Source organism: Crocodylus siamensis, chromosome 5, assembly GCF_052110815.1.
Source record: "Crocodylus siamensis isolate JL-2025a chromosome 5, ASM5211081v1, whole genome shotgun sequence".
Lineage (NCBI taxonomy): Eukaryota > Metazoa > Chordata > Crocodylia > Crocodylidae > Crocodylus > Crocodylus siamensis.
In genome coordinates this window covers 167744056-167770511 of record NC_143399.1, presented here as the reverse complement: position 1 = coordinate 167770511, position 26456 = coordinate 167744056, and the positions used below count along the sequence as shown (strand labels likewise).

Here is a 26456-nt window from a genome sequence, read left to right as displayed (position 1 = left end):
TTCAGGAAATTAAAATTGTTTCAAACAGCCTCAAATAAATGGTATTTTTAAAAAAAATCTCAATAGAAACTCCAAGGAAATGTTAATTACTATGATTAATGTAAATAAGGAGTGTCCATGAGAATGCTGCATGGCTAAAATCAGAGTATTTTACCTTGTACATAGCACATGTATGCTACTGTTATCTTTTTGTTCATTCTGTGTTTAAAATTCTGTGTGTAAACTGGTTTGCCTGCTCCCTTTGGAATTGTTTCTCCCCCACAGGCTTGGGTGGCTGAAAAGGAAGAATTGTATTCCCTCTTCTCTGTAGTGCCTTGTCTGGGTACTTGGAGGAGGAGATGAGGTCAGAGCATTTGTCCATTAACCTCCTCACAAGAAATTACCTTGCTTGTTGTGACAGCTTATAGATTCTTTTCTCTCTCTATTGGGTGGTCTCTGATAAATCAGTCATACGCTTTCTCCCTGCTGCAACTTTTTAGTAGTAAGTCCTTTAAATACACTAGTGCACGTTTGAAACTCCAAATCTTACATGTTTCATAGCAGTGAAGCTCACAGTGGGCTCTGGAGATCACATAGAGGAAGTTCCAAAATAGCAAAAAAATAAGTAAAAATGAAAACAAGCAACAGGACCTCTACAGTCTGTTGTTGGCTAATGAGGGAAAAACATCATAACATTCTTTTCTCCAATTGGAAAATCCTACTTCTATAGGAGGAGAGTTCCCATGATGCCCCTTTCAAAAGTTTGTATCTGCTGAGTTGCTGGAGATCCAGAGAGATCTTATAAAAGCCTGTTTTCTGTAACAGAAGCTGTTTCCAAAGTAATGTATGGGATTCTGACTGGTGGTATCTAATGGTGTTTGAAATGTGAATGTCATATCCAGATATTCACTGAACCATTAGTAAGAGTAATATTTCTGAACTGAAAACACTTTAATTCTCTTTAAGGTCTGGTGAGTGTTTTGTTTTTCATAATGTAGCAAGAGCAGGAGCTCTTCTCACATGGGCTTTGCTACAAATCCCTTATACTTCGTTATAGGGTATTTGCACCTGCAGCTTTTCAGCCACGTCTGAAGAACTGTTCTGTTCTTTTGCAGGTTGTCTTTCATGGCATGTTGTTTGCTTTTATCTACCTGGCATTACAGAAGCGACAGGTGCTTTCAGAGGGGAAAGGCGAGCCTCTCTTCTCCAACAGAGTTTCAAATGTTTTATTATTTATTTCAGTGGTTTCCTTTTTGGTAAGTCCACACTCTTATATCAGCTGTGTAATTGTGGAGAGTCCTTGTCCAGGTGGCCAGCTTTTGGGAGAACATCTTGGTTAGTGGTAGGTGGACTTGTTCTTCAGAAAGGATGTTCCTGGTTTGCAGAAGTTTGTTTCAACTGTGTTCTATAGATAGCCTCCATCTATGCAGGCCCCAGACATTCACTGGCCTCTTTCCTTTGTTGTAGGTTTAAGTGTTCTCTGATTTGATTATAAAGGATGCTAATCTTAATTAGAATAAAATCGTAGATGATATAGACATAGATAGACATAAAAAGAGCTGATGACTAAGTGTGATCAACAAATTGTCAGCAGTCTTAGAGTACAAATCATTGTATTGATCAGCTGCAAAGACAGTTTGAGAAACACAAAACTAAACAGAAAAAATAAAACATCTGTCCTCCCTATCACCACGTGACACAATTGCTACAATTGTAACACTTCAAAATAGTTTATTTTGTTGTAATATTTTTAAGTACTGGCTTTGTGGAGACTGATATGTATATTTATCTCTTTCAGACCTACTCTATCTGGGCTAGTAGCTGTAAAAATAAAACTGAGTGCAATGAACTGCATCCTTCTGTTTCTGTGGTGCAGGTAATTACTCACAAAATCTAGCTTCTTAGAACATTTTAACATAATGTGTGTATTAATCCTTAACTGAAGATGATCAACTTTTGTTTTAACTTATGGAATGAAGTAGAAGAGAGACTGCATTACTGATTTTGTTACCTTGTTTCCTTAACACTTTTTAGCTGCAATGGCTATAACTATTGTAGTATGTGTACATAGTAATACAAGCCCTGATAAATATACCATGTAAAAGAGTAATAAAATATGTATGCACATGGCGCACATACTAATTGAACACTGGTATATACCATATCTACTCAAATACAAGATGAGGCTTTACCCCCCCAATCAGCATGAGGGAAAAAGCCCTTCATCTTACATTTGCATACATGGAAATTGCATTAAATATATTGTCTGTCTTTGAACTGCTACTAAAAGCAGCATGTGCTTAGTAATGGAAACCAACTATGAAGTTGATTAAACACAGCCAACACTGAGCTTGACTATAAGTACATGGTCTATATCAGGCAAACATTCTGATGGGAAACATTTTTGCTTTTGTTTTTTGGTCCTTGAAAAAAAATGGGCGGGTGTTCCCTCTACAGGGAACTGGTGCTGGGCCTGGAGGTACTGAGGCATTGGGCCAGCACTGGGAGGGCCAGAGCCAGCCCTTACACCTTTCCTTTAGTGCCAAAAATGATTGGGGACATTCACACATGTTCTGATACAATTAATTGAGTCTGCCAGAGCATTCTAATAATGATCCAGCATGCTACAGCGCCTCATTTATTCACCATCCCGTGTTTCAAAATGGCAGCGGGGGCACTTTAAATAGAGCTCATTCACTGAGCTTTAGTTAACACTGCTGCTACCATTTTGAAACACAGGACACTAAATACATAAAACACTGCAGGCATTTTAATTCGAGCACCTGGAGCACATGTACCCATCATCGTAGCCAATAGGCAGAAATGCTGATGGGAACCTACCACAAGGATAGGCCAGTACAGCCTTTCTGGACAAGATATATGGTAGTATCTAGGGATGTAAATACTGTTTAAAAAATTATTCATTTAACCTGGCTCCCAGAGCCCTTTGACTGTGGGGAGAGGGGGAGAAGAGGCAAGGCCAGCCAGATAACAGCCCATGTGAAGCCCTGCACTGGGAGGAAGGAAGCACTGATGTATGAGCAGTTAATTGCCTACTTGATGAGTCATTAGCCTGCTTACAGTTTTCCTGTTAGGTTATGGCTGCTTCTCCCTCCCTCCCACCTGCCTTCTGATTCCTGCTGGTGCACTGCACAGCTTCATTTCTCCCTTCCCTGCCAGACTGTGCCCACCCTGAGCTAAAGGATAACTGGTAAGCTAACCGGTTACTTAGTGGTTAAATGATTAATTGTTTAACCTTCCACATCCCTAGTAGTGTGCACTGAGCACAGTCCCCCTTAGCAGCTACTCTATTTCAAGTCATGGTGAGCCACTACACTTGAATATATTTTTACTTCCTCTTCACTCCCACAGTTTTGCTGCCAACTTTCTTTCTCATTTCAAATTATTTCTGTTTCTTCACCAGTCTTAACTGTCTGGGAAATATCAACAAACAGGGCCTCAAACTTTTCACCCTTCTGTCGCTCCCTCTCAGTCTGTTGTGTTTAGTATAGCCCCCACCCTCCATCAGGTAAAGCTGGACTAAGTTGTCCTGTGCCTCATCTGCATATAAATTTTTGGAGGATCCTAGGACTCATGCGAAGAACACCTGGTTACAGTCATGAGTGGGGGGCTGAGTAGCACATAGATCCTTGCTGGGGGAAGGGAGGAACTGTATCTGGAGTGTAAACACATACTGAGCAGTGCTGAGCTGTAGGGTCACAATGGGTTGTAATGCTGCTGACTTTCCAGGGGCTCAGCCCAATAAACTGTGCAGTAAACCATGAGCCTTTTGGTTTTGAATTAGTATTATTTAGTTTGTACCATATATAAGTAGATGCCAAACTGGTACCTAAAACTGTTTATGGAGTACCTGTGCTAAAACTTGCAGCAGTTTCAGAAAAGGTAGAATGCATCAATTCTGGATGAACTTAAGTCTATGGGTACTGTATGCAAATTTAAAGATCATTTTTTTCAAATGTGCTCTTCATGTCTATGTGTTCAGGGAAAGCAGGGTCTGACAGTAAAGAGGGGTAGAAGGGGCTGCAGGGGGGGAAAGTTGTGGAGGGAGAGGGAGGGGGGTAAATAGACCTCCTTCCTCCCTCCCCCAGATATATTTTCCCTGCTGCATCAATAGGAGGGGGACAAATTCAAGGCAAACCTCTAACTATTAGATTCTGTACCTGGAAAATTATGTCAAATTTATAAATTTTCCATATATAGAATCTATGTATTGGGGTGTCAGTTTATTATCAGGGTCATCTTATATTTGAGTGAATATATAATATGGACCTGGCCCCTTAAACACTGAGGCATCACAGATTCACAGAAGCTTAGGGCTGGAAGAGTTGAATTTATTACATGCGTAAAGAAAGGTTTGCAGATTGAGGCCTAGATTATTGCGCATCTTATTCAAGTATTTTTACAGTGTCTAATAAATGTATTGTTTTCCTGGTGAATGTCTAAACTGTTTCTGTGGTACCTTGTCCTTTTTTCAGATTTTAGCTTTCATCCTCATCAGGAACATTCCTGGATATATCCGTTCTCTATATAGCTCATTCTTTGCCTGGTTTGGTAAAATATCTTTAGAGGTGCGTAAAGCGATTATTGACACAGTGATGATGCAGTTGAGAGCTTTGAAATAGTGGATTTCTGAAGTTTATTTTAATACAAATCAAAAATGGTAGAAAAGTATTTGGGGGCATTTGCTTTGATATCAGAGTGACTGCTGATATTCTTTTGCCTTTCAGGCCTAAATAATGCTTAAAAGTTAATACTGTGTAAGGAAGCATATTGTGATTTATGGTTTTTTTTTTAATCAAGGTAGTGATGCTAGTATTATAGGGAATTTATACACATGCTCCAAGACATATGGGGGAGCGCTTTAATTAGTGCAGCTCCAAGAGCCACACTAATTAAAAGTGTATCACATGTATCAGCATCCCTGCGCTGAAAAATGGCAGTGGGGTGCTTTAAACTAAAGTTCGTTCAATGAGCTTTAGTTCAAAGTGCCTCGCTGCTGTTTTTCAGTACAGGAACGCAGATGCATGTAATGCTGGAGGCTGCTGGAGCATGTTGATTTCCATGCTCTAGCAGACTCAATTAATCAAGTCTGCTCCAACAGGCTGGAATTACAGTGCGTCGGAGTAGGCTCCCTGCACGTATATAGAAACCTGTAAATTGCAGTTAGCCTGAGTGTATGCCAGTTCATGAGTTATATTGATTAGTATAGACATAGTCATACAACTGTATCCACTCAAAGGGTTTTATGGGCTGCATATATGGATATGTCTAAATCAGCAAATCCATCTTTTGGCACAAACAGAATTTGAATATTTTCTGCTCTGTGCTGGGTTTTTTCAATTTTAAAACTGTAAGATTTAATTTGCTTCCTGTTTTAGTAGCTGTTTTATATTGCATAAAATAATGTTTCCTTCCTTCCCTCCTTCTGTGTTTTCCCTTTTTTAAGTGCATTTTTATTATATTTCAAGAAGGGAAAGAACTTTTTGATTGTATAGTCCTGCATCAGAACAAGTCTTTCACGCAGTGCACTATATTGTACATGATTGTATAATTTTTACATGATTACATTATGTTCTGTTAAAGCAGTGGTTTGCAACCAGGGTGCTACTTTTTATTAACACTGCTGGGTGGTGCAAGCACCTACACAATTCTCACAATAATCAAGAGATTTCAAATAGGAATCCCTGTAGTGTCAAAACCATTCTGGCCCACCATGGTCTTCAGTTCTTAGCAGTGCAAGAATTGCTCTATAATCGTTCTTTAGTCAAAAAAAGTGTGAAAGCTGAGAGCTGGCATTTTCCAGGGGCTGTCTTGAGTCTATGAGATTGAGAACCACTCTGCTAGACTTTCCTTACCTTCAATATCCATTGCAGTGTTTAACTTTATAGATCCTTGTATATCAGCTAATAATATAGTCTTGATGTTTTTTAATGGAAATGTTAACTGAATATCTCTGCATTCTAGTTATTCATCTGCCAATACCACATCTGGCTGGCAGCCGATACAAAGGGAATCTTGGTGCTCATTCCTGGATATCCTATGCTCAACATCATTGTCAGCACTTTTATATTTGTGTGTGTGGCACACGAAATTTCTCAGATCACCAATGATTTAGCACAGATTGTCATTCCTAAAGATAATGCAACTCTGTTGAAAAGGTTGCTGTGCATAGCTGGATTTTTTTCTGGACTCCTCTTCCTGTCAGCATTTCAAGATCAATCAAGGCATTAACTTCAAGAGATACTTTGAAACTTATTTCAGGCTTACTTTGTGTCTGCCTGAACAAAAATAGCCAACTGGATGTACAACAAAACCACTTGTATGTTGCTGAGCAGCACAAGAAAACATTTAAATGAAGTATATTGAACATATGTATATAGTGGAAATGTACATATGTTGTGTGGAAATCTCTTCAAGGAACCTGACAAACAGGAATGCACTGTACAAAATTGCATGTGAAAATTTTTTTCTACTGGATATATATTTCTGTTTACATATCTATTTTAACATAACATGAAGAAGTTAAATAGGTGGCTTGGCAACATCAATTAGAGATCGTTGAATTAACTTTTCTTCAACCGCTAAATGGTGGATATTTACTAATATACTACAGCTAAGACATAAGATATGCTTTAAGTGTACTCATTAGGAACTGTTTTGTTAACAGCAAAGTGGACTGGATATATGACTTCCTAGTAAATGACTGTTTTATAGCTGAATTTGGAATATGAAGTTACCTTCCTGGTCATCCCAGGAACCAAGTGTTAACTCATCATTTAGAGATGAATATTTTGGATGTAGCAAGCATGATATGAAACCCTTTATCCAATCAACAAAAAAAGTCAGCAGCTTAAAGTGATTCCACTTAGAATTATACCCAGATTTGCATCAAACATCATGTTTTTACTGAAGACAATTTTCAGCAAATATTCTTTAGCTCTAGTAACTAGATCATTAAGAATGTTTAAGTAATTTTATTTTTACTTTCTAAAAGTATGTTTGTGTTTTCATCAGTTAAAAAACTGATTCCACAATATTAATACAGTCCTAGTGAAAAACAGATGATGAGCAAGCTTCAGATTCAGCCAGATATTAAAATTCCCATCCCTTTCTTATCACATCTAACCCAACCATACCTACTACTTCAAGTTTTATGAAGAAGGGGAAATTAGAGGCACAATAGTCTCAGAACCCCTGCATTGCAAATAACTTGAATAAAATTTCACTTTGGAACTGGAACTGTATTAGATTCTGCAGTAATGTTTTCAGTGAAAAAATGAAGAACCGACCTGATGAATAGCATAAAGAAGAAGGGTTGAGCGAGTGGCTAGGAGCACTGGGTACCTTTTTAAATTAGGAGAGAGATAAGACTGAGGGACTTATGAGGGCACTGGCTTTTCTATCTATATTTAGCAGTCTCATTCCTCCTTTGTGATTCAAGGTCAGAAAATCTAATACTTCATTTTATTCTCTTTATTATGGATCTCCTAATAAAGTAAAACTGAAAGGAACAGCACTTCAAATTAGAAATGGCAGGCTTGTAGTTTACATTCTGCAGAATAAGTGGAACTTGACTACACTTTCATCTATTGAACTATATATAATACTGGTTCAGATATTTAATATTGGTGTGTATATATATAATATTGGTCCAGATATTTTGGGGAGGTCGGTTTCAATAATGCTTTGAGATTGTCACTTGTTGGCTTCATTCTGCTGCTGAATACTGTTTAGCACTTGAATTGAATGAATACAGTATTGTTTTCTATGCCATGTATAATGCTATATAATGATTTTTAAGTTATACATTAAGTATTCTGAGATGTATTTTCTGATACTGTCTCAGCTGAGTTGTGAAGTGTGAACTTGCTAAGTTATCTGTGTCTGCAGAACTTTCTAGCAGTGAAAGAATAGCTGCAAAATTGTTTCAGTAAAGAAAATAATTCTATAAGAATGATGGACCCAGTGGTAAGATTTAAAAAAAAAAAGCTAATGTTCAATAGTGTATTCTTACTGCATTATTTAGCAGCCTTGTTGGGTCTGTTGCCTAGTCTGACAAGCTGGAGAAAATATACTCAACGCTTTCTCAGTTACTTGATCTTTGTGTATGTTGTTTCCAGTGTTTTGAAAACTCATTAGTCACTGATTGAGACATTTGATTTACAGAAGAAATAGTTATAGCTGAGCACTGTTGAGCTGGTTCAGGGTTTTAATGAAGAAGTTGCATGCAGCCTTCGTTAGGAGGAAAGGGGGTGAATTTGGAGGAATTGTTTTGACTTGTTTTTCACAAACTAAGTATTGTAGATATTTTATTTATCTGTTGTACAGATTTGTTTAAAGATTATTTTTAATGTTTGAAATAATGCACTTGTTTGCTATTACTGTATGTTGGATAAATATATTTTCTTTTAAGGTTATGTGAAAATACGAAGTAATTTAAACATTAAATGTGCTGTGGATGCTTACTTTGTAATGGAAGGAGTATCAATAAAGTAAAGGGTGTTTTTTTCTGGGTTTTTTATTTTTTGGTGGCTTAATCCTCAATGAACTGTAATTTACTTAGCCTACCTAGGTAAAGTCTAGCCTTCAGGTAATGGGGCTTTGACCCCAAAGTAACTTTCTGGAAAAACACCTGATTTAACAGTTCCTGTCCTAAGGGCCAATGTTCATCCTTACACACCACAAAGGTAACAGGGATCCATATAAGCTGGAGGCAGAAAGAATCCTTCATAAGTTAGAGTGTGACAGTGAAAGCTGCTCAACTGCCTGAGCCTCTCATGAACTTGTCCCCTCTGCATGGTACAGTGAGAGCTAACCAGTGGATCTCTGTATTACTGTAGATCTGTGAAGTCCACCACTAATATCTCTACCACAGGTAAAACAGAAGCAGCTTCAGCAGAACGTAGCTCCACAGTGCCTAGATGGTCCATGCCCCCGAGCTCCTTGAATCAGAAGTCAAAAGATGAAAATACACAGTGAAAGAATGGAGGAATATTCTTCTGTACCAAGATGAGAGAGCCAGGAAACCCACTTCTAAAGTTAAATTTATTAGGAAGATAAGTTACATTTAATAACTATGATACCTCTTGTAATTATCCAGTCAAATATAGCAAGAAAGGCATTATTTTTCTACCTATGACATCAGGCATCATTACTTCCTGTGAAATCTGCTGTTGGCAGTAGCGATTATTGCAGTAAGAAAATCTATGCCAGCTGTCACTATTCAATATACAATCCACTACAAAGCATTAGTACTTTTTCTGTATGTTGCAGAAACTGATATTTCATGTTTACCAAAAAACCCCAAAAAACAAACCCACCATCAACTCTTAATTTTAGTTACAACTATCACTGCTGCCCTTGAACACTTGCAGTGATGCAAATTTCCTGCCTTGCCAACTTAATTTATACAGTAAAATCAAGGCCTGCACTTTTAATTGGTTCCCTGAGTAGTACTGAATTCTTTAATACTGTGTCTAAATACTGTGTCTTTAGCTGGAAAATTATGAATCCACAGTTTCAATCTATTTATAGTAATGGATCAAGACGATTAGAACATGTGCTTTATTAGGTCATGGGGAAAACTTGTTTAAAATGAATGCTGCTCTTCACAAAAGATAGTCAAGAAGTGAGATGACCCCTAATGATTAATAGCACCACAACCTTTTGCCATTTTGTATATTAGGCTTGGAAATTCTCTTAAATTTTCCATTACAGTTACAGATCAATGGTGCTGCCATATTCTTATATCTAAAATGTATTTTTACTTTCAGATGAACAATACTATTCAACAATCCACATAAATGAAGCGTGCAGCTGGGAGGTTGCAGCAACTGTGGGCTCCCCCTCTACTGGCAATAAGGTACAATAGGATCTAATGCATGATCCGCAATCGTTCCTCCTGCCATGCACATGTCATGGAAGGAGGCATGATTGTGTGGATCATTCATTAGATCCCATCGTGCCATTACCTGCATGTGTAGAGGAGTCCTGTGTGCTACAGTCTGTACATTCCAGTGAAGGCTGTAAAAGATCCTAGGGTTTCCCTTCCCTACCTTCCAGGGTGTTGAAACACCAGCACCCAAACCTACAAACATGTACATCCTTAGCTTTGTGTGCATCATCTGTGAAATCAACTAAATCCACGTATTTGCACAACCCAGGGTATTTTAAAACATTCCTATCCTTTTGATTGTCACTACTACATGGCAACATGAAATATGCTGTTTCTCATTAGCCTTAAGAGTTCATATCCAAAGCTGTTTTGTCAACTCACATTCTGGATTTTTTTAGTAGAATTTGAGGGAAAATGTGAATTTTGTTTTGGTTTTTCCCCGCATATTAATGGTTAAAATATTACGAATGTTTTGAAAATGTGGCACTTCTTGTAGAAGCCCTTTGTATTGCACAGAAGAGACTTGTTTCAGTTTGGAATTAATTTGTTTTGAGTTCTTCGGCTTTGTTTACAGCTTTCTTCCAGAGTGACAAACACTGCTAACACACAAGATTTTGATTGTCACACCAGCTCCAGTTATTTTAAATTTGTGGCTCTGGAATAAACACTATAGATGCTTGGAATCCAAAAGACGTGACTACTGTATAGTGGTTTTAATGCATGCACTGTTTTGTGCTTCCACTTCAAGATGTCCTATTAAGTTTAAAATGTCAAATAAAGATACACAGTACAAAGAAAGCAAAAATATACGTTAAAATGGAGTATCAGTAATAGAGGCGGAAACTCCTTTGCTGTGCAAACTGATCCAAATAACAACAGAGTTCCAAAAGTTTGAATCTCCGTCAGATTTGAGAAAAGGATTAGAGACTGTTATGGAAGTTCATATCATGCACGTAAATATTTTATAAAATAAGTACCTGAAATAAATTTGAACGATCTGTTTGTAAAACATGCTCTTAAAATGACCATATATAAAAGCATTTTGTTTTATAGATTAAAACTTTTTAAAACCACTATAATGTATCAGGTAAGTGTGTATTTGACATGTGTTGTAAGTGACTTGAGTTAGTCCTTGTTTTAACATGTTCTTGGATTTTCTTTATTATGATTTAAAAAGAAAACAGCACCCTGGATATTTAAAATAAAGCCTCTGGCTTAAACTATGTTATTGTTCATCAAAAAATGCCCTCCAAACTATTGCCTTTGCCAATTTTTAGGGAAGAAGAACAATATTTATTTTTATAATATGGAGTAAACAGTTTATTTTAAAAAGTGCATTTCATTCTGCTAATTTGACTTTAGTAGTGAAAAACCAGATTGCTGAATATTTTGCCATGCAAAGCCTGCACACTGAGAAACTTGATAAATCTGGATTACAAATTAGTAGGAACCAATATTTAAATACTAAATTTTAGCTCCTTTAAAAAATTACATGGTTACACTATGCCTATCTGCATTCAGTGCTCTAATAACAAAGATAATTGAAGCTTAAGTCTTACCATGTCACCCAAGCTTTGATTGTTACTCCAATAAAGAAGTTAGAAAATGTTACATGTGGGCTTCTTCTAAAGTGTCGGGTATTGCCGTCCCTTGTGGAGCTGAAGGACGCCGCCTGCCGCTTGACTAGGGTGTTATCTGCTCTAATTGAGGATCTTACACGCCATGTTTCTCCTGCCACGACTTGATGTTAACAGAGTTGGTTCATATACCTTGACATGTAGTCCAATTATTAGTCTCACCGACATCCCGCGAGGTCCTGAGTTTGAGGGCTCCACCACCCCTACACCCTCACCCGTTCTACCGGGAGGTGGTCAGCCAGTTGGGCCGGCCACGTGTCCTCAGTTCCTCTCAAACAATCAACAAAAGAAAAGGTCAAAAAAGAAAACATGAAAACAGAGAAGGCTCTCCTAGCCTGTGTCACTGCTCCGGCTGTCTGCAGCCACACTTTGAACTAAAATTGACCTTCGTGGGGTCAGTCCCTCTTTATTGGCTCTCTCTCTTTCTCTGAGAGCCTCTTGTAGAATTTGCCACGGTTTCTTTTAACAGCTTAAGTCCATACTATTGGCCTGTGCCACTATTACATGTACTATGGTATCCAAAAGTCAATGGTGCCCCTCTATTAGGGTTATTATGGTACCCTCCCAGCTGGTAAACACACAGTTCTATGCCCGGCAGGGGCCAGTAAACGGAGTTCTGAACCCCGCTGGGGTTTTGCTCTCTGCCAGAGGCTCCTACCAGCACTCAACATCGCTTTTAGAGTTCCCTGCAGCATGTGCCGAGTGCTCCACCTCCTCCTCCTCCTCCCGGTTCTGCAGTGTTGCTTCCTGCCTGCTCCGGGCTCTTCTTTATTCTGGCGGGGAAATTCTCGGTCCCTCCCTTCCCGACACACCCAGGTAAGGGGAATCTCTGCCAGGCTCCTTGGGGCTGCAGACCTGGGGCCGCTGAACCTTTGATTAGCCTGTAAAGCTTGGAGCCTGGTGGCTCCTCTCTTTCACACTAAGGAGAAGATTCTGTAGAAATGTTAATTTTATTGTATTTCCAACTTGCAAAAACGAGTTGTGTAAGCCCAACATATCCCACCAACAGTAATTAACTGGTTGTCATAATATCCTCCCTCTGTGGTAATGATAGGAACTTTTTGATTTTGCAATCGCAAGATCGTGAGCTAGACTTCCATCAGTTTCTGTACACTTGTTTCTTCTATATCAGACATGCAAATCAACTTTAGCCTTTACAGAACAGAGTCCATCTATCTCTGAATCTGGCATTTTGAAAGAACTCACTTTTTCCTTAGACTTTTGTGTAGTTCATGGGAGTCAGAAGAAAGTTTTGATATTTATTAATGTGTTTATTTTAAAGATATTCTTGTAATGTAACAAATATAAAAAGTTATCAGTGTTTTTACAAATTGTCAAAAATGTCCAAAGTACAAAAAAGATACAGTACATTAGTTTATATGGAAATGACTGTACTATCTGGCACTGAAATCTTTAATACCGTGTCATGCACAATATACATCAGAAGAGCTCATGCATCAATTTGAACAAATAAGGAAATAGGATGTGATTACTGTTTTATCTGATTACAAATTCATTGCTTCTGTCAATTTCCTTTCCTCAGGGATACCATTTACCTGTAAATAAATAAGAATGCATATAATCCATTAGTGGCAGAAGTTGTTCTTACAACGTTCAGTTATTACAATACTTGTCATCCTAGTAAGTAAATGGAAATTATCGATCCTTTCCAAAACCAATGGAACTTGGAATCTGTATCTGAATTCAAAAATGGCCACAGAAGTGTCTGTCTTATCCTAGCTCTGGAAAAGATGTAATCATGAGTTAGTTAATCTGTTGCAATTTTAAATACTTTTTTAAAAATCTTCCAAACTTGGTTCCAAATGTAAAGCTCTATCTCCCCACTCCTCCCTGCATTTTAGACAGGTATGTATAGCCTTTAGCTGCTTCAGTGTAAGCAAGTGTGAACATAAATTAAACAAACATATTCAAAATAACATTGACTCTTATAACTGTAACTGGCTTCCCTGACAATTGTGAAAGTATCACTCACCTTTGGGGCTAAAGGACTTGTGTGGTTTTCTTTAGTCTTTCTTTAGCAGGCCCCCCCGATTTGATTGTGAATCTCTCCATCTACTTAGCTCTAACAGGACCAGCTAAGGGAAACTGCAACACTCAAGTTGGCAATGTTACTTACCTTTATGCTGTTTAAGATTATTTTTGCGTTACAAGAATTAACCCATCTTTTTGTTTAACCAAGTAGGTAGCTTGGATTTTATCAGTTTTCAGAGGAACAAAAGTAAATAGTTATCAAAAGAAGCCTAAGAAGGTATGTACCTTTAGATCTACTAGGTCAACAGCCAATTCCAGCAGTGCAATGCAGACATTAAATCAGTATTGTGACATTGTTTATTAATCTCCAAATTAGTTTTCGCATTGCATATTCCCAACCTGTTTGAAAGTACAACTGCAATGTCAGCAAGTATCAGTCTAGCTGTCCTATTTTTAAACTCTTCAGTAGAAAAACTGGTTATTGAATATTGAAATTATTTGTAAAATTGATATTCAAATTAAATACTGAATTAGTGCTGTCCATTAGGCTTTTAAAAGTCATGTAATGAGTAATTCAAATTCTGGTATATGGTGCATTTAGCAGTATTGGTTATTTCTGATAACTCTTCATGGGGAAAAAAAGGAAAATGGGCAAACTAAACTTCTAGTGCTGTAACTTGCCTGGCCATACATTTTTATTTTTGTATATTCATTTGAAAGTATCTTATGTTCATTTAATAATGAACATAAAGTTATGTTAATTTGATAATGATGTTAGGTAATTTTTTAAGGATGCCTGAATTCTACTGTTGACATATTAATATTGTATTGCTCTGCTACTGCAGGTTATAAACTTCCCATTAGAAATGCTCTTGAAACACACATGTGCCAAAATCTCAGGAAAGTAATTACATCATTATCAACATTGTCTAACCATTTGCTATACTGCTAGATCCTGGAAGGAAGCTTTAACCAGCATCCAATAATATGATCTTGAGTGGAAGGGAAGTGAGTGCAAGGGGAATTCTTTTGTATCAAGTGTTTACCTATGACTATACTTGAACTTGAGATGGTATGTAAGGGTGTGGTATAACTAACCATGCCTCCCACTGAGTGCTCCCTAGTTTTTAGTTAAAATAACCTCAATTGTGAGTGTACCTCCCTGCAAGCTACTACTGTGACTGTGCATATTTGTTTTTAAAACATACGCAGAGAAAACAAGGAATTCAATTTATTCAATACTCTGGAAATTGTTGGCAGTGTTAGTGATCACAAAACTCCAGGCATCCATGTTGAAGACATCCAAAACCAGAGTATTAGTATTTCACCATAGATGTAAATGAATTGCATGTATTTTGGGGGTGCCCAGAAACACCAATTACATTGTAGTCCCACTTGTATAATATACTCTCTGGAACAAACAACAGCTATCACTTCAGTACTGATCATTCTTGTTTTGTATGAAGTGCAAACTGGAACAAGACAACCATGAAATATTTACTAAACTGATCTTCCACAGGTATCCGATTTTTATATTTAAGAGTTTTTACTTTTCCCAAAAAAAAATTTCTGCTGGGGAAAAGGTGAAGCTTGTTTTAGGAAGAAATATTAAAATAGTGGCTACTGAAAAGCAGAAGTTTAGGAACAGCCAGAGAGAGACTTTTGCAAGCTCCTATGGGGCAGATCTATGTTGTTGTTCTTTGTTAAAAAAGAAGCATAATTCTCATATTTCATGTCTTCGGTAAATATAGTATACACATATGAGCTACCCTCAGAACCAAGTCCTGTGCTACCCATGTGAATGTCCTTCAGCCGCTTGGGGCAAACTGGAAACTAGATGAGAAAAGCAGGACACAAGCACGGTTCTCTGACAAGCCTAGTTTTGGCTCTGTTGTAAGGGAAGAGAATTAAGTTTTTTGATTCTTTGGGTGGATATATATGGACCCCAGGTAATTTGGAGACCTTAGCCAGTGCCAGCTAGTGATATGGTCCCAAGGCATCATCTTGCAATGAGGAAGAGTCCAAATATGGACTCTATTTTGGAAGGGAGGTGGCACTGGGCTAAGAGGAGAACTGCACAATGGGCAACGTCTTCATTACTTTCAGAGACTAGAACATACCAGAAGGTTACATAAAACATCATTTGGGGGATGTCAGATCAGCTGCTCTTCATTTGCACAAAAATGAAAGGACAGGTGGTACCTGTGTTACAAGTGGTACCTAAGCTGCAAAAATGAAAAACCGGGTGAGAGCAGTTAAGGAAGAAGATAGCATGTCACTCCCACTGTGCAGAGAAACCACTGCTAATCTTCCACTAGCAGCAAAGGAAGCAAAAACACTGATTTTGTAACAATTCACAGTCTCAATTCACCCAGAACAGTAGTTGGCAAATACAGTGGAAATAGCTTCAGGTGGCTCAAGATCTCATCAGCAAGGACAGCAATTTCAGTAACTATTTCTGTTCCTTTCATTTGCTGTGTCTAGCACCTCCAGACACTGCAATCTCATTTCAGCAAAACGGCAACAATGAAGTGCTTTGTTTGCTACTCAAGCACTGCAGAATCCCCATGAAAAGAAGTATTAAGCATACACATATTTGCAAAATGTTCAAAAAGCAGCATACGTGCATTTCTTCTCAAGACCGGAGCCATGCAGCTCTCTCTCACAAGTACTAAGCTAAAACTAGATTTCTACTGAGTAGGAACTGGTTTTAAAAAAAACAAATGTTTGCAGTGTCCCTATTTTTCCTTTATAAATGACTAATAGGTATGCATGAAGCTAATTTTAACCCTAACTTCTGGTGCTGAAAACTTTGGACAAAGCTCTACTATGCCACCTAGCACTTCTACTTTTTTTTTGTTTAATATTGGAAAAATGCTACCAAAACAATTTAACAATATTATGCAAAATTATACCCAAGATTTTACAAATACTGTTTCTTGGATAACGAAAAAACACAGGGCAGAAGTTGTCAGTTATATACTTGCCTCAAATCTTTGAAATGTTGTCATACGAAATTCTCCTTTAATCCCCCGAAAGCAGTAATGGAGAACAAGGATTTAGAATGAAGATACCAAGCAAGGATTTCTTATGTAACACTAAGTTAGACCAAACCTGTGTTTAAGGTTACAGTCTGCATGTTATGTATGAAGAATATAAATGCTGCTTCTTGTGGACTCTGAAACTTGCTTCCTTTAGCCTACTATTACTCTTTGGCAATTCCATTTTCCTAGTTTGATTTCTTATCCACTCTCTTAGCTGGCCACAAATGTAATTTTTTTTCACACCAGGGATGCTAACAGAAGATCAACAGAAAGAGGCTTGGATTCGTCCTCTCACCAGAACAGGTATATGATAGCTCATCAGAGTGATGCAAAGTGATGACTAGGGCCAGTGGAAATCTCCCAGTCTCTATGCCTGAGGACCACGAGGTATAAAGGCTGCTTCAGTAGTCAAACTATCCTTGGTAGTTGTAAGAATCACAAATTTCCTGCCTACAGCGGACTCCAAACAGCCCAAGTACCACCAGGATATCAGTAGTCAGGTATTACAATGAGAGGCTGGTCTAAAAGATCTTGGATTCAGCTTGCCTGGGTCCCAATGGCCTGAGCCCCAATCCTACTATAGCTTTTCTACCAGTTCTTCCCCCTGGCTTCATGCCAAACCTTGCAATGATTTCTCTGTAAATTCTGGAATTTTAAAACATTAATTCCAAACCAATGTTGTGGGCCAACAGCTGTGTAAGTATTGGCTGGTGCCTGTTCTCCATTATCACTTGATCTGTCAGAACTGATTTTTATACTGACCTGCAGTCTGCTGCTGTGGAATCTGAGTCTGATGTGGCAGGTTCCTACAAATAATAATTTAATATTTTAAAAACCTGTATATGTCGTGTAGAGCAGATATCTATGAATACAGTTCACATGTTAAAAACATATATCTGCCATCCTATGGTAAGGTGATCATTTCATTTCTAAGTGGATAAACAAAGTGGCCAAAATGCTAAACAATTCAATATGAGAGGGACTACATTACTGCTAACTTACAGCAGTATTAGTCTCACTGCTACCCAGGTTCAGAGAACAACTTATTTACCAAGTAAGAAATGTAAGAAGTCAGATGAGAGGCGAAGAGAACAGGAATGCTAAATTCTACGCATTTTTCCACTTGCAATACAGAAATGGAAATGTCATTTTATTAGTATTCTGCGTGGATTAAAATGCTTCCTAGGTACCCAAGGACCTGATTCTCCAGTTCTTTAGCTTATCAGCTGGCTGCAGCATATTTCTAACATACACTTTGTATTACTGATTAGTGGAGAAAGATGGAACCTGTTGGTTTAATGAATATTGCCTACCCTTTTCAGATCAGTGGAATTGTGAAGGGAAATTTCCTATTTGGGGAGGAAAAAATAAAACATTTTTGTATCTGTTTTTAAGTGGCTGTTTAAGAAGATATTGAGTGTTAAAGAAATGTTAGCAGACGTGGATTAATGGTTAGAGTGCAGGTGAAGAAATTTTAAGATGCTTATTTTTTTTTCAATAACTAAGAACATGTTTGACAGGAGGCTGTAGAGCCTAATTGTGAAAAGATGACTGCTTTGGTTGTACTTTTTGCTTATGTGATCAGTCCCACTGAAGTCAGATCATGCAAGTAAAGTTAAACTTCATCTGTGATATTCTAAATATCTGTAATATTCCTTAAATATAGGCATCACCAAAACTGGCATAAATTCCCCGAAACACCAAAACTCAGTGTTTTTAAAGCAACAGCATCATAAGAAGTGCGACCTACTTGAGCCGAGTTTCTGAGAAGACTGGTAAAGACTATGACCAGATTTAGCTTTTACTTTTCACTAATTTGCTATTTTTAAGGCCTGAAGAAGCTCTTCTTCAAAACACATGAGAGACTAATTAAACTTGGACAAAAGCCTCGTTTGTCTGTTAACTGAGATCTATTCTAAACTTTCATTCTTTGGGAATTTTGTGCTGGGACAGGAAGGACTGGAAACACTTAGGATACATTTACATGCCACAATGCCATGCCATATAAAGATAACTACATTACCTGTAAACAAGCTAGCTCAGCTATCAGAAGTAGTACAGCTGCAGCATTATGGCATTCTGCCCAGGGTAATGTGGCTGTACCACTTCCAGTACCTGAGAGCTTGGATTCTCTATAAAGTACAACAGCCATACTCCTAAAATGTAAGCAGAAGGTAAGGAGTGTCATGGCAGCATGTGTTCGAGTGCCATATTTTCTGATGTAGGAGAGTTTTTTCTAAACATGCTGGCCTAAAAAACAAGTTTTTACATGCCAAAGTTACATAATGGAAAAATAGTAGAAATCACTGTAATAAAGGTTAATCAAAATCCAATCAAATTTGTTAGTATTTTTTCCCATAATTTTATCTTTACTTCAAGGGGTGCATCTTTTACCCAGATGTCTGATACACAAGAAAATATAGCAACATTTCCTGTATTTTAAATTAAGTCTATATGATTTCTGCATGACTTATTTAAAACCTAAAGGCAAAACTTGTCAGAAACCAGCTGATTTGCAACATAGTATGTCTTTTTAAAACAGACCATTTTACAGATGAGCTGCTTTCTGATGAGCTAAAACAAAGGACAAAAAGGATGTAGCTTTCCAGTAGCAGTACAGTGAGTTCACTGCACAAAATCCATCATCATCTGTCTCCATCAGTCACTTGTTGTAATGGAAATAAACTTTTAGGTAACAGAATAATGTCAAAGGATCAATGATTCCTACTTTAAAAACAAGCATTGAGGCAAAAGTGTTGGTTTCTCCTTTGCATTTACCTATCAGCAAGATAGTTAAGTTGTGATTATGTTGTTTCATTGACATGACCCCTTCAAGAAAACAAGTTATTTCCTTTCTTGAAGGAGATTCCCTTTACTGTATCAAAAAAGAAAATAAAAGTTCTCAGTATAATTATCAGGAAGACTGTACATATTAAAACTGACTAGTTAAAAATTCATACAGAGACTCAACAACAAGGAAAACACAGCAATTCATTCTAAGATACCAGACAGTGTGACAGTGTTAGGCTTCCATCTTTATTAAGCTCTTATTAGCTTGCAGCAGCACCCCAGTCAAGAATCACTGCTCTAAACACTACTGTGTAAAAGGCAGGGGTGGCCACACGACAGGGCAACCCATGTTTTTTTTGACAGCTATGGGTACTGTTTTGTGCTGAACTCCATACCATAAATGAGCTCTAAATGGCCACATCGAGACAAGTGCGGCCATGCAGCATGTGGCACACAAATGCATCTATGGTACCACATACCACGTGTTCAGTTGTTCTCCATGCTGCAAGGGAGCAGCATGGAGAGCTTTTTGACCCCTGGATATCCAAGGGTCAAAAAAAACCGGAGTGGTGCATGCAGCGGAAGTGTGCACTGCCCAAAGCTGGAGTCACGCTCTACTGCCGGCCAGACTCCGCATGGCAGGATCACTGTTGCTGCAGCCCCAGGAGGCTCCCAGGTAAGGTTGCTGGGACCAGCCCAGTGCTGGTCCCAGTCTCCCCTACCCCACCTGGGGTAAGCTGCCACATGCCAGAGTGCGTGTGGCACAGGCTTTCACCAGGGACAACTAGCAGTGGAACAAGTTGCACCACCACTAGTTGTCCCTAAGGAACCAAACATCCATGCACATCTGGACATAGCTAGCATGCTTATTGGACTGGGCCACACAGATGCTGTTTGGTTTAGGTTCGGGATCCCAGTGGCATCTAGGCAGGAAGTAGGTAGGTACCTAGCTGCTCAGACACTGGCAGCTCTGGGCATCAACAGAAGTAGAAATGCAGATGTCTGGTATTCTTTCAGGTCAAACAGGGAGGTGCCTAATTAATTCAGGCACCTCCAAGGTTGAGCAGCTACATGAACAAACCTTTCTGGATTGCAGTTTTGAGCTGAAAGTCCTACCTAGGTCTTGTTTTCTGTGTTAAGCTTTTCTCTCTCTCTCCCCGCCTCCCCCAAACCCTCTTTTTTATCTGCCCCTAAATGAAGAAATGTTTTGGTGCAAGGTATATTAAATTGTGAGGTGATTACAAAGTAAAATTGAGAAACATGAAGGGCTCTAGGAAGACCAGGAATGTCGTCAAAAAATAAAAGTCGATTTGGAACTGTGAACCATACTGAGAAACAGGTAAGAACAATCTTAGTTTTAAGATTGCACAGTCCAAAAACTATTCCTTACATTTTCATTTCTTCCCAACATATGTTTGTACAGTATCTAGAATAAAGAGGTTCCAGTACTGATTGTAAACTTCAGGTATTATCATAATACAAATAATAATGACTGTCCCTTAGGCTAGAAATAATTTAATGGAAAGAAATGATTGTCTCTCTAACAGACTAAATAGTATGAGGATTCACTACCCTCAACTCCCATTAAGTTACAGCCATGGCTAGATAGCTGTTTCTGTTCTTGTTATATCAGCAATGAAAGATGGATAAGCAGGAGGGAATCTCAAAAGAGATCAGTAAATAAAAATAAGAGGAAGGCGAAAGGATGAAATAAAAGATAAGGAGCTAAATAATTTGTTTTAAACTATAGTACCTCCTAGGGATTGTCTAAAAATATTTATCAAATCTGAAGGATAGTGAACAGGGTTTGACTGGATGATATATAGGAATTTAAGGAAAGAATTATAGGATGAAAAGAGAATGTAAAGCTAAATTTATAGAGAAAGTCACGTAACAACTAAGCAAGTGGCCCATAAATGTAAAATATTTGCCCCAAAATTACCCTATCACAAGGCACTTATTTTTTAACTCTGGCCTTTTGCGCCCTTTCCTCTTCCCCCAGATTCTGATCATTTTACTCAAGTTGATTAGTACCTTTTATTTGATGAGTAATACTGAAATCACATTAAAAGTGTAAGCTATTCCACTATATGAGAAAGGTATTAGAATTGAGCTTATAAACGCTGAAGAAAGCACTGTAAGAAACAATCCACAGCTGCAGAAACATGGACAAAATGTGTAAAAATATTTTCTCAGTTCCTGCTTCTTGCTTATTAATGGCAGGTCCTTTCATTACAGTAGATTCTTTTCTTTTCTACATAAAACTATTGAGATAAGAAAAGTAATAATGCTCTATAAATTTCCCAACCATATTGTCAACTGCTGTTAAACAGGGACTGCTCTAACTTTAGATGAGGTGTTATTAAGAATGGTGTGTAAATGGAAGAGAAACTCTATCATATATTAAATTTCTTGGCTTAAAAATTCTATTGTGTCCTTCATGTTCAATTATTGCCCACATTTGAGTCTTTAACAGGTTCAAAGTTACTGTATTCTCCTTGTTAATTTTGCCCAATTTTCATATTGTCTCTCTAATTGATGGAAGTGAATCAATAATAGTGAAAATAGTGTTTAAGTCAATTAATAGAGAAAAAAATCTATTTATAATTTAAAGGCAGAGTCAGGAATGCATATTTGCTTTTGGAAATCTATCAGTAACTACTCTTAAAGAGCCAGTAGAGGGCTCTTGGAAAGATTAAATATTATTTTTGTGAAACTTCTGCAATATTTGTTATTTTTTATTGTTTGACAGCTCTGAGGTCGCAAGCTTGAGGCCACAGCAGAAGTGCTCATGGTGTGGCCCTGTCAGATTTCAGCAAATCTGCGAATTCTGCTAAATATATTGTCACACAAGGACATGAAAAAAGGAAAAGGAAAGGTGGAAAAGAACAGTAACCGAAAGTGGCTGCAAAGACCCTGTAGTGTGTGTGCATGTATTTTCTGAGGAGGAGAACACATTTTCTATTGCAACCTATTTACATTTTTACACCATTTTGTATTGGTAATATCTATTTTAAAAAACAGACTTGGCAGGATGGAGACATTTCTGTTTAATCCACTACTATATTATAATATCCTTATCCAAAATATTTCTTCATATTTGCACAGTATAGATATAAAACAAGATATCATTATTTAAATGCTATTAGTTAAGAACTATGTAATCTATCTGCAAACACCTAGCAATGATAATGTTTACAATCTGTAGTACATAGTACTCCCTTGAAATGGAGACGATGAAGAAATGACAGTAAAGGGGCACTGTCAAAATAAAATTTAACAACTGACTTTTAAAAAGCTTTTTCTGGGCTTCTAGTAATCTGTTTCAAAATTTATATTACCATTTGTGCTATTTGATTAAAAAGGTAAACTATGTAGATAATGGAACACTGTTGGTTGTTTCGCTTTAACTTACAGGAAATTTTATTTTCTAGCTCTCAGGCTAGCTTGATGTTGTTATACAGAGCTTACTTAACTATATTTTTTCCAAAATAGCAAAAACAGTCTTAAAAAATCAATAAAAATATGCCCAATGTGAACATAATTATGTTCTTTAAAGAACAAATAAATAGCAGTGGGTTTCTTCTATTTATTCTAATATTCTAGTATGTTATATTTAAAATAGTATTCCAGTATTAAATGTCACGACACTGACAACTTCAAGCATTTAAATGCCAAAAGGCTGACCCTAAACAATCAAGAGATACTGAAAAAATACAAACAACCCAATATTTATTGACTTTCTTTTGAATTTTGAGTTTCTCTGCAAACGTAAGGGCTAGAAACATTTTTCAATTAAAGTTGAGTCTCCCCTCCTCACATGCATCTAGTTGCTGTGTCTTTAAGAAATGTATTAAATATTGCAAGAATTGGCAATATTGACACACAAAAACTTAAGAGTGAAAATCTGCAGACTGGGTACTTGGACAGGTAAGTCTAGGCTACGATGTGATGATGGAACTAGCACTAATCAGGAACTTTCCATCACAGTGATTTTTTTTCAGCCAAAAAAAGTCCATATGGTAAAATTATTTTTCCACCAGAAAAACTGGAACAATGGCACGTGGCTTCCCCCATAGAAAGCTCATCTTAAAGCAAGCTTAACAAAAGCCTTTTAGATGGGCTACTGGAAGCTGATCTCCCTGACTATCTGCCTGCCCACCACCCCAGTTGTCAGGGAGGCAGCAAGCCAAGGTGTTAGCATTGCCAACTCCTCCACAGCCTGCCTCCCAGGAAGGCTTTTGGGTAGAGGGAAAGATGACAAGGCTGAACACTGCAGCTTTTCACTTCCCACAGCCAGGATACTCAGCCCCCAGCAGGCCATCTGGAAGGCTCTTGCCAATTTTACTTTCCACATATGAAGTGAAAGTGCATCTGGCAAGAACCAGCCAGGTGAGCAGCAAACAAACCAAAAGATGCCATTCCAGGCCTCCCCAAATGTAATTTTTCTGGACATTTCTCCCTGCAAAATTTTCATGATTTGACTCTGTCCTGATTCACGCTGACCGTTTTTTCGCAGGAAAGGATTTGCATCTTTCAGCCAGTTCTGGCCTGAACTGTAGATGGAGTGTTAAATGCTGTAACTGTCAACTGCTTACTTTCTTTTTACTGTTTGTATTCGTGGGATATGTAAACCAACAACCTTAATCTACAGCACACTGAACTTTTGGGATGGGATATTTCCCAGCATTTTAAATTATTATGGCACTTGGACAGTTATGTACATAGAGAACAACCAGTCCTGGCACATTCTCCCCTGCACGCTTCCACGCAGAATCCTAGTCTGCTACGGCCCCTCAGAGCCCCACAGCCCTCCTTGATGGCGGCCAATTTGCCTTTCCCCTATGTCACCATGCAAAACCCAGTTTTATTGCTCTATTCTCCCTTTCCTTCAAAGCAAGTCCCTTCAGAGTTGTAGGGACAGAGGTATTTTGGGTAGCTCATGGAGACGATAAGAACCAAGTAGCAGCCTTAAGGACATCTGCAGGGAGACATGGAGCTGTGAGACCTTAAAAATGGGGATATAGAAAGAAGGATACAGGAAGTATGCAGGACAGAGGGAAATGAAGCAATGAGACTGTACTCAGGAAAACATGAGACTTGAGCTGGGAGAGGGAACAGTTTTACTTTAAGCTGCCTATTCTTTTTCCCTTGCATCTTGAAGCTTGATTTCTTCTTCCCCAACAAAACCCTAACCCTGCCCTTCTCACCTGTTAATTCCTGCTTACTTCTCTGCCTTCTCATCCCTGTCTCCTGTCCTTGGTTTTTTTCTACAGCTGCTACACAGTGTACTAAAAGCAAGTATGAAGACTGCCCAGATATCTGAGGAGCAAAGTGCTGCTTAAAGAAGCAAAGACCCAAAAGAGATGACTTGGGGATGTGAATAAGTAAAACAAATTTTGCCTGGAGGTATGCTTATACAAGCAGGCACAGGGAGTCCAGCGCTTCTAAATCACAGTGGGTGCGTTCACACATACCAAACAGACTTAAAATAAGGTGACTTAACTAAGTTGATTTAAGTCGCATAGTGTCAGTATTTGAAGAGTTTGACAGTGTTACTGTTTCTGTTCTCCAAACCCAGGCAGCATTGCAATGGAAAACCTATAATGTACTAATGCCTCCATGAAGGGCTGCCTGACTCCTGCAGCGCTATTTTTACTACAAGTCTATCAAGCCTTATTCTTGCATTGCCCCTACACTCCTGCTTAGAAATAACAATCTCTGGCTTTCAGAATTTTCACTCTTACTTTAGGAGGGATGCTGTTAACAATGAAGGTAGCTGGCAGTTCTTAACAATTTTGTGGGTTAACTTTTCTTTATTCTCTAAAGTGAACTAGCTTTTGTGTTTTATTTTAAAATTGCAAATATAGACTGTGTTTGAAATGGTTTCAGGGTGCATTTGTATATGGTACTCTGATTATACGGTGACTGTAGTTGTTTACAGAGATGACCCAAAAAGAAATATTAGGAAAACAAGGAAAAAGTTTGAAAATAGAGCATTTTAGTGTTCTTGCTGTAAAAGTTAACTGCCTTGTTATGGAACTTCTGTTAACTTAGGAAGCTGAATTCAGATATTTAAATTGTGTAACACAATTTGATTCCTGTTTAGAATGCAAGTTTCACAGAGAACTTAACTGATCCCTCTATAATGAATAGTCAGAAAAAAAACACTGGATTCCACAGCTCCACTGTGCAGCATAGTTATAAAAGATCTAAATTTATACTTACTGCTGTGTTTGCATTAGTGGCATGCTAGTATTATCATAGCTGTCTGTGTGAAGCGGTGGTACAATCTCACCAGTGACTGGATGAAACACAGGAAGTGTTGAAAGAGGCCATGCTATCTCTCTATTTTTGGACATGTCACGAAGCTCTTTGGTCGATTTCTGTATAGCACTGTGGTGGACCAACTGGAGGCTATGTCAAAAGGAAATAAAATAATAAATATATTCTTCTTAAAAAATTATTCTACATGTATGGGTAGTTTTAGAAAATATTTTTTATATATTTATGTATTAGAATTTTTTAGTGCATGCTACAAAATAAATTAGAAGTACAGTGATTTATAATAGAAATTTAAAATAACAAGAATAACATAGGAATTGTATTTATCTAACTTTGAAAGCACAGATTGTTCCATTAGGCTCTGGTGAGCAGAGAAATGTTTTATAAAGTATCTAAGATTATGCAATTTATTGTTAATACTCCTCCTTTTTGCTCCTGTCTAAAGAAAAGTTTTAGTAACTTTATATTGTTGCTTCTTGTTGTTATTTTATAAATATTTGCAGAAGCTTAAATTTATGGCAAAATATAAAATATCTGTAGATATTTAAAAATGTAGACATAAAATATCTTTTATGAAAGATAATTTTAAACTTTCCACTGAATTTTAAAAATGTAGATCGGGAAGTCACATAACCATGAAAATAAATCCCAGGTTAATGTTTTTAATCTAGATAAACTATTTTATATTGGATTTATTCATTTCAAGCCCTTTTTATTCTGACCTGCTATCCTTTCTAAGCCTCTGTATTTTTAAAGCAGCTTTCACATATATGAATTAAAACATGAATCAAAGAGAATGAAAGAAGGGCATGA

At 37.7% G+C, this 26456-nt stretch overlaps 2 protein-coding genes across 6 annotated transcripts in view; one reads left to right on the top strand and one right to left on the bottom strand.

Moving 5' to 3' along the window:
- Positions 1 to 8513, top strand: part of CASD1 (CAS1 domain sialic acid O acetyltransferase 1) — a 67776-nt gene extending 59263 nt beyond the window's left edge. For both annotated transcript variants that reach the window (XM_090047006.1, XM_090047007.1), the window contains 4 exons: positions 1095 to 1235; positions 1778 to 1855; positions 4476 to 4568; positions 5965 to 8513. In XM_090047006.1, the coding sequence (XP_089903132.1) occupies positions 1095 to 1235; positions 1778 to 1855; positions 4476 to 4568; positions 5965 to 6231 (579 nt within the window). In that variant the 3' untranslated portion in view covers positions 6232 to 8513. The remainder of the gene's footprint in view (positions 1 to 1094; positions 1236 to 1777; positions 1856 to 4475; positions 4569 to 5964) is intronic.
- A 4269-nt stretch (positions 8514 to 12782) lies between these two features.
- Positions 12783 to 26456, bottom strand: part of SGCE (sarcoglycan epsilon) — a 79061-nt gene continuing 65387 nt past the window's right edge. For all 4 annotated transcript variants that reach the window (XM_090047009.1, XM_090047008.1, XM_090047010.1 and 1 more), the window contains 3 exons: positions 25587 to 25775; positions 17331 to 17374; positions 12783 to 13088 (listed from right to left, as the gene is read on the bottom strand). In XM_090047009.1, the coding sequence (XP_089903135.1) occupies positions 13072 to 13088; positions 17331 to 17374; positions 25587 to 25775 (250 nt within the window). In that variant the 3' untranslated portion in view covers positions 12783 to 13071. The remainder of the gene's footprint in view (positions 13089 to 17330; positions 17375 to 25586; positions 25776 to 26456) is intronic.